At 42.1% G+C, this 13,351-nt stretch overlaps 1 protein-coding gene across 7 annotated transcripts in view; it reads right to left on the bottom strand.

Moving 5' to 3' along the window:
* SORCS1 (sortilin related VPS10 domain containing receptor 1) overlaps nucleotides 1-13,351 on the bottom strand; it is a 589,194-nt gene that overhangs the window by 118,525 nt on the left and 457,318 nt on the right. For 6 of the 7 annotated variants that reach the window (XM_051824151.3, XM_051824146.3, XM_051824152.3 and 3 more), the window contains exons 7-9: nucleotides 12,610-12,728; nucleotides 9,960-10,049; nucleotides 3,241-3,420 (exon numbers count right to left, since the gene is read on the bottom strand). In XM_051824151.3, the coding sequence (XP_051680111.1) occupies nucleotides 3,241-3,420; nucleotides 9,960-10,049; nucleotides 12,610-12,728 (389 nt within the window). Of the gene's footprint in view, nucleotides 1-3,240; nucleotides 3,421-9,959; nucleotides 10,050-12,609; nucleotides 12,729-13,351 lie in introns of those variants that run through there. The other variant, XM_089314062.1, reaches the window with a different exon arrangement.

Here is a 13,351-nt window from a genome sequence, read left to right as displayed (position 1 = left end):
GTCATTTTTTCTATCATCTAGGGACCAATTAAAATGATCTCTGTTTTTGGCAGAAAACAAAATTTATCCAGAGAATTCATTCCATGTTGAATTGAGGGGCAAGGATAATCAGTAAAGAAATAAAGCAACCTAAAATCAAAAATGTTTTTGAGAGACCAAGGACAGAATTAGGCTCAGGAAAGCAAAGGGTAACATTAAGTCAGGGAAGCTGCTTTGTCTTCACATCAGCCAGATCCTGGGAGCCAGCTTCTTCATTGGTAAGTGCTGAATCAAGGCAACGCAGTGCATAGCATTTCAATGCAGTATATATCAAGTTTAAACGTTTTTAAGGAAGTTACAAACGAGGAAAGAAATATGGCAATTTACACTTGTTTATAAGAAGACAAAGAATTGGTGTTGAGAATGTCATATGGCAAGGCTAACTGCAATAAGGAAAGAAGCAGAAATCTAAAACAACGGAAATGTATTGCACATGGGCAGATTTTAAGACTATATGAATAATACATTGGTGCTTAGACACACTAGAACATTATATTAATTATGCTATCTTTAATTTGTTGATATTGCTGTATTTCAGGCATAGTGTTCAGCACTTTATAAGGATAAACTCACTTCATTTTCAAAGAAATGCTATCCAGCAGGTACCATGTTTATCTCCATATTTAAAAACAGGAAATCAGAGTTTAGATGATATTGAACTTTTCTCAAGAACATATACAAGTAACCTAGCTAGGATTTTTTTTTAAAGATTTATTTGTTTTGGCCGACGCTGCGGCTTAATAGGCTAATCCTCTGCCTGCAGCGCTGGCACCCTGAGTTTTAGTCCCAGTCAGGGCACCGGATTCTGTCCCGGCTGCTCCTCTTCCAGTCCAGCTCTCTGCTGTGGCCCGGGAGTGCAGTGGAGGATGGCCCAAGTCCTTGGGCCCTGCACCTGCATGGGAGACCAGGAGAAGCACTTGGCTCCTGGCCGCAGCGGCCATTGCGGGGGTGAACCAACAGAAAAGGAAGACCTTTCTCTCTCTCTCTCTCTCTCACTGTCCACTCTGCCTGTCAAAAAAAAAAAAAAAGAATAAAAAAAGATTTATTTGTTTATCTGAAAAGTAGAGTTCCAGAGAGAATGAGTGAGTGACTGAGTGAAGAGGGAGTAAGGAGGGAGGGAGGAGGGAGGGAGAAGAGTGGGAGGGAGGGAGAGAGGGAGGGAGAAGAGTGGGAGGGAGGGAGAGAGGGAGGGAAGGAGAGGGGGAGAGAGAGAGGGAGAGAGAGAGAGAAAGAGAGAGATGGAGAGAGAGAAGGAGGGAACTTCCACCCATTGGTTCACTTCCCAAATGGCCACAACAGCCAGGGACATATGAGAGTTAGCAGACAGAAGCTTCATCGGAGTCTCCAATAAGGATACAGGGGCCCAAGCACTTGGGCCATCTTTCAGTGTTTTCCTAGGCACATTAGCAGGGAGCTGGATCTGAAGTGGAACAGCTGGGACTCAAACCAGTACCCAGATGGGATGCCTGTGTTGCGGGCAGAGGCTTAACCCGCTACACCACAGTGCCAGTCTCCTAGCTAGGATTTAAACCCATGCAGCCTGAATCAAAAATTAAATAAAATTTTATCTAAAATAAATTGGAAACAAAATCATCAGAATATGTAAATGTTTTCTAAAACGCATGTTCAATTTGAGGGTAAGATATATGATACTATATTTATCTGAAACATGGGCAAGAGAGGAAGTGGGAAAATATGTGAAAGTATTAAAAAGTTTGAAGTACATTTTTCTAAATATATACATACAAACTGCGCCAATGCTAGTCTGTTGTAGTCTTCATTACAAGTACTTGGACTCCAAATTGGGTATAAAGTTTACTAACATGCCATTAACTAGACAAGAAGTTTAAATGCTAGAAGTAAATCCTGACAAACTCCAGGAGAAGGAAGATAGAAAGCTCTAAAAGGGATTACAACAGGTTTACATCTCCTAAGTGAAATTTGATTCTTTTACACTGAATATAACTGACTTCTTGAACTTCATACTCAGCCAAATGGAGGAATCATTATGTCTGCACATAACTGAATCCATTTTAGATTTTTTTACACAGAATATAGGTGTATGATTGCACTTCCCAAATTCTGAATATGTTTTTAAATGCCTCATTTTAAATCCTTCATGGCACATGACAACACTGACAAATGGCTAAAATCTATCTCAAAATCACGGCTTCCTTTCTACCTAACTGTGCCTCCAGCAGCAATTAAAGTTGGTGTTTGTCCTGGAAGGTGAATGATCCACCACAGATGGTTTTAGTTTGAATTCTGGTAATTTTGAGGAACAGGAGGAATCTGGTAAACTTCGTTTTGTTTTTGTTGTTACTGATGTTGTTATTGATTGGTTTAATTTTCCAATTTAGGAGAAAAGCCATCACTCCCTGTCCCTATGGGAAAAGATCATTAGCCAGGGGAGGTTATTTAGTTAGAGTCGTCTTCACATCCAAAGGGTGTGACTACTTATGGAATGGCCATAAACCCCTTTCTCCTTCTTTCTTCTGAGAGAGCAAGGGAATGCTGTTTACCACCCCTTCACATAACACCCTGTCTACCTTTAAAAGCTGTTTCAAATATAAAACGCACATGATCACTCCTGTTCAAATGCTTTAACTGGGGGCTGGCACCGTGGCTCACTTGGTTAATCCTCCGCCTGCAGCGTTGGCATCCTATGTGGGCACTGGGTTCTAGTTCCAGTTGCCCCTCTTCCAGTCCAGCTCTCTGTTGTGGCCCAGGAGGGCAGTGGAGGATGGCCCAAGTGCTTGGGCCCTGCACCCGCATGGGAGACCAGGAGGAGGCACCTGGCTCCTGGCTTCGGATCGGTGCAGCGCCGGCTGTAGCGGCCATTTGGGGGGTGAACCAACGGAAGGAAGACCTTTCTCTGTCTCTCTCAGTGTCTATAACTCTACTTGTCAAATAAAATTAAAAAAATCCTTTAACTGTCTGACAATCTCCCAGAAACTCCAGTTTCTCTGGAGATTCATGTCCTGTAGATATGGTCAGAAAAGAATCCATCTTAGAGATATTCTGTGGGTTCAAACTAAATAAAAATGTGCTGCATGCTGCAAATCTCTCCCTGTCTTCCACGTGCAATGAGTTCACATAGGAACCAACATTAGAATCGTCAGCGTAACAGCCCACGTTGGCCCTTCACTGGCCAGGGTGAGTACCGCTGTCACTTGGGACCAGGTACGCCTTGTGACATACCTCATAGAGGTCGATCATGACATTCCCCTCGGGGCCCCTGCTGCTCTGGACATTCTCCAAGGCCAGGGTGAAGTAGACTCCACGCGTGTCTGAGATGTAGAGGTTGTACGTGTCATTCTGGTTCCACTCTTGAACTGCTGCGAACACTTGGTTCTCATCTGTGCTGATGACGTGCATATCCTGAAAAAAGACACAAGACAGGAAACAAAGAAGAGTTTTATACATTAATCTGACAGGCATCCAAAGAGTGTGGAGTCCAATAAGGAATATCAGAATAAGCACTTTAATGGGAGACAATTTCCTTCTGCATATGTGAGAAATAATAATTATTTGGTTAAGTGTCACTTAAGGCATTAGGCAGAGAGGCCATGAGGAAAATAAGAGGGATAAGCGTAGCTCAGTTGTAATCTAATTGACTCAACAGATAAAGAATATTTTCCTGAATATTTATGACAGTGAAGGATCAATCATTTTTATGTATTTGCCAACCACAGACATAGTATTTACCCAGGAGGCCTATGTGGGGCACATATGAGGAAAAGCTGGAGAGACAACCAGAAAACAAACTCTGCTTCTCGCCACGTGGTCTATACCACCAGTATGGACATCACCTGAAAGCTTGTTGGACACATAATACTTCAGGCCTCAATTATCAAATGAAAATCTTAATTCTAGTAAGATCCCTGAGTGATTGGTATGGATCCTGGAGCTTGCGAAGCTCTGCTGCAAGGTTCAGCAGACCCCACCGAGCCCACTGGAGGGAAATGTTCACCCAGGAATCCCCCAGCACTCATCTCATGTTGTGACTGTCCCAGGACTTGGCTGCTTATTTAAAAGCTGCACTGCGATGCTCTGCAGGAAACCTTAGGTAAAGAAGAAGAGTGACAATTTTAAGAATAACTGATGCCGTTAGAGCCCTGTGTTCCTGGAAGACAGAAACAGGGCATGGTAGCATGGTAACAGAGAGAGGACGCCTAGAGATAGATTCCATATCCCTTCTCCTCCCACTCAGAACCCCACAAAAGTAGAGGCCAACACAGACCACAGCTTGCTATCTCAGACCAAGGCTTGCTGTTAGGAGATAATTTTTCATATACTCTTGGCTGCCTTTTGCCCTTTGACCAAAGCATTAGACATGGGGTAATTTTCAAAACAAAAATAAAACAAAGCAAAAAAAAAATCTCAAAAACAGTTAAAAACCTCAGAGTGGTTTTGACAAAATGGCAAACAATAACAAAGCAGAAGAATCATTTAGAAAGATTCTTTTCCTTTGTGTAGCTTAGAACTCAGTTCACCCAGGATGGACACGAGTGCATCCTTGAAGAACTTCAGGAGATCTGACAATCTTCCATAGTAACAATCCCGAGGAGTTCTATCTAACTTAAAAATTCCTCATTCTAATATACACCTATGCTCCCTCCATTAGTCAATCAGCAATTCAGCTCTAACTCTGATCTAGAAATAGAGACACAAGACTCTCCCACATCTTTAGTCTTGAACACAGTTAACTCCTATGATTCCAAAAGGAAGAAGTCTCCCACAGGGCTTGTGTTTCTCACCTTTATTCAGTCTGCACATGACATTTTCTAGAGTTTGGAAATGTTTTCATAGAATTAATTCCTAGCGGAGAGGCCCAGAATGAATCATACCCATTAATTTCATGCTATTAATAATGCAAACAAAGGTTCAGGATGGAAGTTGGCTACTGCTCATATCAGCCTAGTGTCTATTTATGTTTCTTCTCATAATTACAGCTTGATGTTCTTTGAGAAAGAACCTTACCCCTTTAAGACCTATTTTCTTCCTGTATCCAATCCAAATTCTTCTGGTACTTTTTCTACCCTCAACACCAGAAGTGAGCTTTTATGCCTAACATTCAGCATGTTCAATGTTCCTAGCAACAGTAACCAAATCAGGGATGGGCCTGCAACACAAGCAAAAAGAATAAGACATATTTCTAGAATAACTAGGAAACTATTGGTGGGGGACACACTTTTAATTAGTTTGTAAGCAGTAAAAACAAGAATTTTTTCTGCTTACAATCTATAGAACTGCTGGAGATGTATCTCGGGGGCAAAAGGAAGTCAATCCTGAAAACAGCATCAAAAGATAGAGACTGGCACAAACCTGTGACAATCTTTGGGTCCTTGGATGTAAACATCTAAGACACACATCTCACCTTCTTCCTTATCAGCAGATGCAATATAATCCCTGAATTCAAGTTTAATATTTCAACACTATCCTGGCTCATACATTTCTACCTTTGTGTCTTTGGAGTAAATTTTTGCACTAGCGAACCTCTGGTGTCCTCTCAATAGATATTTGATTAAATAGCATTAGGTTGGAAGACTAAAGTAAATCGCCTACACCAACTCACCTTACACAAACCTTAATTTCATAGGTTTGGAACTTAAAATACAGACACATTGAGCTTTTTTTTTTTTTTTTTTTTTTAAATCTGGGTCACTTAGAGAACTGGATATATCATGATAATGGAAAAGATGGCTATCTCCAGATATGAGCTGACAGTCAGTCTCTCTTTCTCCTCCTATAATCTAACTTCATTGAACAGACTTTTCATTTTTTTTTTTTTTTGACAGGCAGAGTGGACAGTGAGAGAGAGAGACAGAGAGAAAGGTCTTCCTTTTGCCGTTGGTTCACCCTCCAATGGCCACCATGGCCGGTGCGCTGCGGCTGGTGCACGGCGCTGATCCGATGGCAGGAGCCAGGTACTTATCCTGGTCTCCCATGGGGTGCAGGGCCCAAGTACTTGGGCCATCCTCCACTGCACTCCCGGGCCACAGCAGAGAGCTGGCCTGGAAGAGGGGCAACCGGGACAGAATCCAGCGCCCTGACCGGGACTAGAACCCCGTGTGCCGGAACCACAAGGCGGAGGATTACCCTATTGAGCCACGGCACCGGCTCTGAACAGACTTTTCAAAAATGATATGTCCCGGGGGCTGGTGCTGTGGCTCACTTGGTTAATCCTCCGCCTGCAGTGTTGGCATCCTATGTGGGCGCTGGGTTCTAGTCCCGAATGCTCCTCTTCCAATCCAGCTCTCTGCTGTGGCCCAGGAGGGCAGTGGAGGATGGCCCAAGTGCTTGGGCCCTGCACCCGCATGGGAGACCAGGAGAAGCACCTGGCTCTTTGCGTCGGACTGGCGCAGTTCCGGCCGTAGCAGCCATTTGTGGAGTGAACCAACGGAAGGAAGACCTTTCTCTCTGGTTCTCTCTCTCACTGTTTATAACTCTACCTGTCAAATAAATAAATAAATAAACAAGTAAATAAATAAATAAATATGTCCAAATATTTCAAATGACATAATTAAATACATTTTATTTTTTCTTACCTAAATCCTCTTCCTCTATCAGGAAAATATGTTTCTTCTCCTTTATGTCGAATGCTTTCACTGAGTCACAAAAAATTTTTAGCAAATGTGAAATTTTATAGATCCTCCATCAGAGAATTTGCTAAAGTCTATTCTGTAGAACATTATTAGAATTCAATAAATTAAAAAGGGGAGCCAGGTCCTTTCTTAACTGTTTTAATTAATTCTGAATTAAGGAGCTTTCTTGACCATAGGACATCCCAGAACCCTTAACACCCTACAGAGCTGCTGTCACATAGAATGAACCCAGAATGGAGTTGGTTTTTTAAGAACTTAAACCAAATTTTCAAGAAGGATCAGTAAGGACATTTTACTCCGAGTAAACACTGCTGAAAAAATATTGTTGTGAACATCAATTCCTTATTCAAGAAAAATGATAGAAAGAAAAATTGGCCAAGCAGCTCAAGGTTTCAAAGCAAGTTAGTGACAAATCCTGGTCCAGAATCCGGGTCATCTGCTGTAAATTGGGCAGCCTCTGCACCACTGGTATCCCTGTGCCCATCGATCTTCTACCACGGAGACAACCAGATCCATACTAATAATAATATTACCTTGCTTTTATAGAGTAGCTGTCCTCCAAAATGCTCAAAGCACTTTCATATGTATTGCCTCATTTATCTCACTTGAGTAGCTCAGAATGAGCTCCAAGTAAGTTACAAAAGGGAAGACTGTCACTCCGTCTCCCTGTCTGGAGTGCCACATGCTCTCAGAGGCATCAGTAACATTAAAATTTACCCATCACCTTCCCTGGTCATTCTTTACCACTATCTTATGAAATTTTTTGGCACAGATCAGAATAACTCTTCTTTCAAGAGCTGAAACAATGGCAGTGGATGGTTAAAGAAATTTGACATGTTTGTCCCAGTTCCTTTGGCCAGCATGAATTTTTGCTTACGTCCAGCTGCAGCAGTTCTGCTCTGAAAGAAGGCGAGGAAATATGTATGTCTTTACTACAGATCAACACCACCCAAGGCTGGGGCTTCTCTTTGTAGGTGTAAATGCATTGTGATGAAGAATCTCATTGTCTTCATAATAAACCTGGACCAAACATCCCATTTTTTGCTGGATTGGCTCCTGTTTTATGAGAACAAGCTAAATTATTCACTGACTCTCCCACCTGTATAGCATACATGAAGCTGAGTAAAGGAATGCACTTATCTGGGAGAACAGGGGGAGGGGAGCAGACACCCTATTTCAGGTTCAAAGTAAAATTGTTCCTTCCATATTGGCAAGATACTACTGGGCTAACTGTCAGCAGTGATCTGTGTGATGGCTGTGAACAGGCAATGCAAAGTATCTGTTTCCCGAATCTCCAGCAATGGGTCCATGAAAGCTTCATTGAATTTAGCCTACCAGTTCTGGGACATTTTGTATTGAAGCTCCTGCTAGTATTTCAAATTTGGGGTGGGATAGAAATAACTGCATGGTTTAATAACAAGTTTTTAATTTACCCTGAAGGGAAAAATACATAGTATAAAAAACACTAGCTTGGAAGTCAAAAGACTTGAGTTCTAGCCTCAACTCTGCCGCAAATAGCTTTTGCTTTTGGCCAAGCCTTGTTCCACTTAAAGAGTATACTCACTCAAAAGTGAGCATGACGTCACTCAATTCTGCTCATTCCTGATTTTGTCTCAATTTCTACACACATCTTGAACAAGAGAATCTCACTGCACTGAGTATAATTCTGGCTTTTAAAGGTGCAAATCTTGCAAGTCAACTACTTCATTTCAATGGTCAATGGGGAAAATACCAGCTCTGTTACATTTACAAAGGTAATGTGTTCATCTCCCCATAGACCTTCCAAGGAGCTCACCAAAGAGAATTTTAACAGTTTTCCTTTTTTATACTGGCTTCCTAGAATTTAAATCTCAGGTACAACTTCAATGCTGTTACATTCTTGTTTTATTGGGCAAAAGGCAAACAAACAAAAAACCTAAGCCAAATCAAGAGAAAAATGCATTTAAATGTATGTAGACACAGCTACAGGACATACAGCCCTTGGAAATTACTGGTAATTAATCTTTTAGCATCTAAAAATAATGATTTCTAAGATAGATGGAATTCTTTGAGTCAATAGTTCAATTTTATGAATGTTATTGCCTCTTATGGGCTGAGGTGAAAGAGGCATTCACTGTGTTAGGGTAAGGGTAACACTCAAAATCAAGATAGAGAATTCTGTCTGGAGAAGCCAGAGCAGTCTGTTGCCATTGACTCTATCTTGTGTATGTCTATCATATAATTTCCTGGTCAGCCAGCTGTTGTCGCTCCAAGAGTGCATACTACAAAGTCAGGGCTGAAAATACGAGAGAAAAAGACACAACTGCCCTCAAAAAGAACAAAAAAGTTCTTCACGTTATTTTTGCTCAATGAAAAGTTGAGCTAAAATTCTCTTTAAACTTGTAGAGTCTTCTATTACAAGCCATATATATTTCCTTGCTCTAAGATGAAGGAATACTAGGTTAAAATATCTGGTCATTAAGTAAACTGAAAATAGATCTCTGTAAAAATTAAGAGAATATGAGAGTGAAGAGGAGGAGGGATGGAACATGGGCAGGAGGGAGAGTAGGGGGGAAGTGTCACTATGTTCCTACATCTGCATATTTGAAATATATGAAACTAGTATGAGTTAAATTTTAAAAAATTTACAGTAAAAAAAAATGCCACAATGGCAACACCACCACATACACTGCTTTGAGCGCCCGTGTCAACTTGACCTCCACTAGGTGGCGCTCAATATTAAGGCAGTCCTTCAGTGTTTCCCAAAACTTAACTAGGGATGCCAACAGTGAGGATCTTTCACTTTTCCTTTACAGCTGCTTCCAAAAACCTATGTCTTTAGGGAAGTTTTTGTTTTTGTTTTTTTTTTTAATTAGCTGTGACTCAGAACTCTGACTCTAACAAGCCTTGTGAGCTCCAACGAGAAAAAGAGCCATGTTGCTGCAGCAATTCTCAATAATAACGTAACAGAAACAGATCCCTGCTGATGCACTGATAGACCATGAATTCAAATATTTTTTCTGTCTTGATATACACCTAATTTATATGGTTTGTAAACATTTCTATTGATAAGCAAAATCAAAACAATGATTATTTGGATGCTCTTACAGAAAGAATTCTAAAGAAAGGAAGAAACGAAGAAGGGGTACTGACGGGGGAGGGAGCTGAGAGATAAAGGTGAATCATGTGACTGGTAAAAAAAAAAAGCAGCAGAGTAGTGGAGAAACAGAGGTAATATACGACGATGAGAGCCTGACAGGGCCCCTGCAGAGGGGGGTGGACTATGTGAAATCAAAGGAAATGGTGAAATGCAGAATGCGACTCAGGCCATACCTTGGGCAGAGCATATTTCGGAAGTTTCATTTGGGCAAAAGCATTCCTTCGGTAGGACACATAGTAGTGAGGTCTTCCTCCTGATGTCAACTAGATCAGAAAAACAAGACAGTGAGAGGAGCTACTGCAATGGTCACAGGTCAAGAACAGTCCCCCAAGTGCAAGGGGTAGCTGTCAACAAAACAACAGAGATGCCTATAGTGGACAAGCATAAACAACTGGTATTCAGTTCAAACTCACTTCAACAGTGTATGTGAGTTGGTCAGAGGGCCCAAATGCAATCCCACTGGATAATAGCACAATTCTTTAACATGAACTATCTCAGAATCCAGACACATTCTCAGCTATTTTTCAAATGATATAAGCCTCCGGGAATACTGGCTCATTGCCTATCAGCAGCCCAGCTCCCAGCTCCAAGTCAATTATCCTACAAACAGGTCCTCATGTCACATCACAAGGAAACGGTCCAGATCAGAAAATGGCAGAATGGGAGCCGTACAACTCTGGGCACTGAGTTCCAGTTTAATGGTATCACACTGATGATTATGCACTTGTTCCATACACAGCAGTGCCGGCATGTTAGTTGGAAAGCCAAACCGGGGTCCCGCTATAAATCTACTCTTGTTCTCCAACTCCCGGAACAAGTGTGTGAGCCCACTCCCCTGATTTTGTCCATGACACACAGCCCAACAAAACCTGGTGTAGGTGGGGGCAGGTGAGAGGAAGCAGTCTCCACCTTGGCATGACAACATGCAAGTCATGATGTCAAGGGTAGTACTGCCAATTCGCTCTCCTTGGAGCCACTCTCAACCAGCACACATATGCTAAGGTAGCTAGGTAGACATGAGCCTAGGTGTGGAAGAGGGGTGGAAGAAAATGAGAATATTTAGAGAAAATGAGGAAACAAGCCCTGAAAGCAGACCAGCATTTATACCTGAAGTCACTGCACTTGTGCTATAGCCCTGTTAGATGGGGTTAAGCCCTCCCGCTGGGGATTTTCCCCTGCCCTGAACCACAGAGGCTATTAGGTACAATAACCCCATGCTGAACACATCCTGGGAGGATTTTCTGGAACTCTATATCCAGAAATCCCCTACTCACCATTTCCCAGAAGGGGGAGGAGGGGAGAAGGAACAGGGGACTCCTAGTCATGTCCATAAAAACTCCAGTCTGAATACAGACTGGGCTCTCAGCCCTTTCGTGAGATGCCTGCCTGGCCTGTGAGGTGTACTCTCTCCTCATTATTTCTCTTCATTATACTTTGCTACCTGGCTTACCACTACTCTGTCTCAGGAATGAACTGTCCGTTGTGCAAAGCACCCCTGAGCAGCCGATCTCTGGTAGCATATTTGGCACCCACCATCAGCTGCAGTCTTGCCTTCTCAGAATGTAGATAAATGCTTGCAGTGAATGTTTATCAGACACTTGGGGATATGACTGGAATGAAACAGTCTTCCCCACTGGGTAGCAGGTCTCCACTTAGCCCTAGCGCTAGCTTCCAAGATCATATTCATAGTGGCATGGGTAGAAAATATATGAAATTCCAACTGTTGAATTGATTCTTGTTTGTAAGTCATATGTCTGGATTTTATATAAATTGTCACTAGAAACCAGAAAATATTCCTGGGATAGAGAAATGAATTACAGACAGAACCAACCCTTGCAACTGTTTGAATGTCATTTGATAATTTGATACTGAAATTATCAGAGTACTGATTACTCATTTCCTTGAAGAAAATGGAAATGAGGTAGGCATGTGTGTATATAAAACCACATGTGAAACAATTTAAAAGTACACAGGCTAATGTCAGGCATTTGAAAAAATTTGCTTTCCAAAAACATGTGATTACATATTGTAAATTGCAATTTCTGATCCACATAATACAATCACGTGTGTTTTAGTTGTAGTGAATATGTATATGTCAGCTACTTAACGATTCTATCTTTGTCATTTTTAAAGTGGAAAGCAGTGAGAAATTTTAAATGCACTGTCCAAGCAAGGCAAAATTCTCCTTAAATGTTGAGAAGTAGCAAAGCATTCTCGTTCCCCAGTACTTTTTAAGAATCTGTGAAACTTCAGCTTCAAAAACTGTTTCCCACCCTTCTTTAGAGGTAAAACGCCTGGCTGAGCACATCTCTGGCAAAGTCCTTTTACCACTGCAGTCGGTGTAGGACAACAGAGGCTGCTCCCCCTCTCTCTTGCAGGGGCCTCCCCACACGGGTAGCCACCTCACCACTTCTGCATGGCGGTGTCGGGGAGGCGGCTGGTCTGATTACTGCCCTGATAAGCACAGATCGCCACACCTGCTCAGGCCTCTCAGTGCCCAGGAGCTTTTGTGGAATGCAGGCAAGGGGCTGAGTGGAAATGTGCACCCCTCTGAGACAGTCTTAACACTCAGCGAGGCCACCATGACCCCATGTTTACAAGGCCTCCGGACTCTGACCGAAGCAACTCACTACTATTCGACTGGTACAGAATCTTCTATCCTCAGTAACGCTCCTTTGCTGAAAAGGGAACACTTTATTTTTACTTCTGTTTTTCCTTCATCCACTTTTTGGGGAATGTAAGCAGCAGAAGCAGCTGCGATAGGAACAGAAGTAGGAGGCACGCATGGCTTTGAGACGATCAGTAGAAGTGGCTGTGTCATACCTGCACAAACACATAATCATCCTGGACAATCAAAGAGTCTGGGTCAATGTAGCCCGGGAAAGGTTTATTCTTGTTGGTCTCGGTGCAGTTCTGCATTCGGCAAGTTAGGTATTGTGAATCTGAAAAATCAAAAAAACCAGGTGGTTAGGCAGGGCATACACACAAGTGAGCCTTCAAGAAGTTCAGGAGAAGTGATTTTTATGAGAAGCTGTACGTGGATCTCACCAAAAAATAGTTGCATCAAAATACACATCTGTGAATTCATTTTTTCATGAACTATTTGAAGTCCCCTTGCACAGAGCTTTAGAGTCAAAGTGGATATTTTCAACTTCCCTTGCTATCTCCAAGTCTTCAAACAAACTTCACAATCTGTATTTAATACATTATAGCTATCATTACTGCTAAAATTAATCTCACTAGTATTGTCCTCCTTTGCTATCACCATCAGCTCCCAATGCTCACACCAACTCTTGTCATTCTAGAAAACTAAAGTCTTGTTCATTAATTTTCCCAACCAAAAAAAATTTTTAATTTTATTTGTTTATTGGAAAAGCATAGTAACAGGGAGAGGGAGAGGCAGAGGCAGAGGCAGATCTTCTGTCCTCTGGTTCCCTCCCTAGATGCCTGCACCAGGCAGGGCTAGACCAGGCCTGGAACCTGAAACTCAATCCAGGTCTCCCACGTGGGTGGCAGGAACTCCAGCACTTCAACTGTCACTTGCTGCCTCCAAGGTGCACATCAG

The sequence above is a fragment of the Oryctolagus cuniculus genome, chromosome 15 (genome assembly GCF_051225735.1).
Source record: "Oryctolagus cuniculus isolate XC-2025 breed Fujian yellow rabbit chromosome 15, ASM5122573v1, whole genome shotgun sequence".
NCBI classification, from domain to species: Eukaryota; Metazoa; Chordata; class Mammalia; order Lagomorpha; family Leporidae; genus Oryctolagus; species Oryctolagus cuniculus.
The sequence above is the reverse complement of the archived record's forward strand: the minus strand, read 5'-3'. Positions and strand labels throughout refer to the sequence as shown.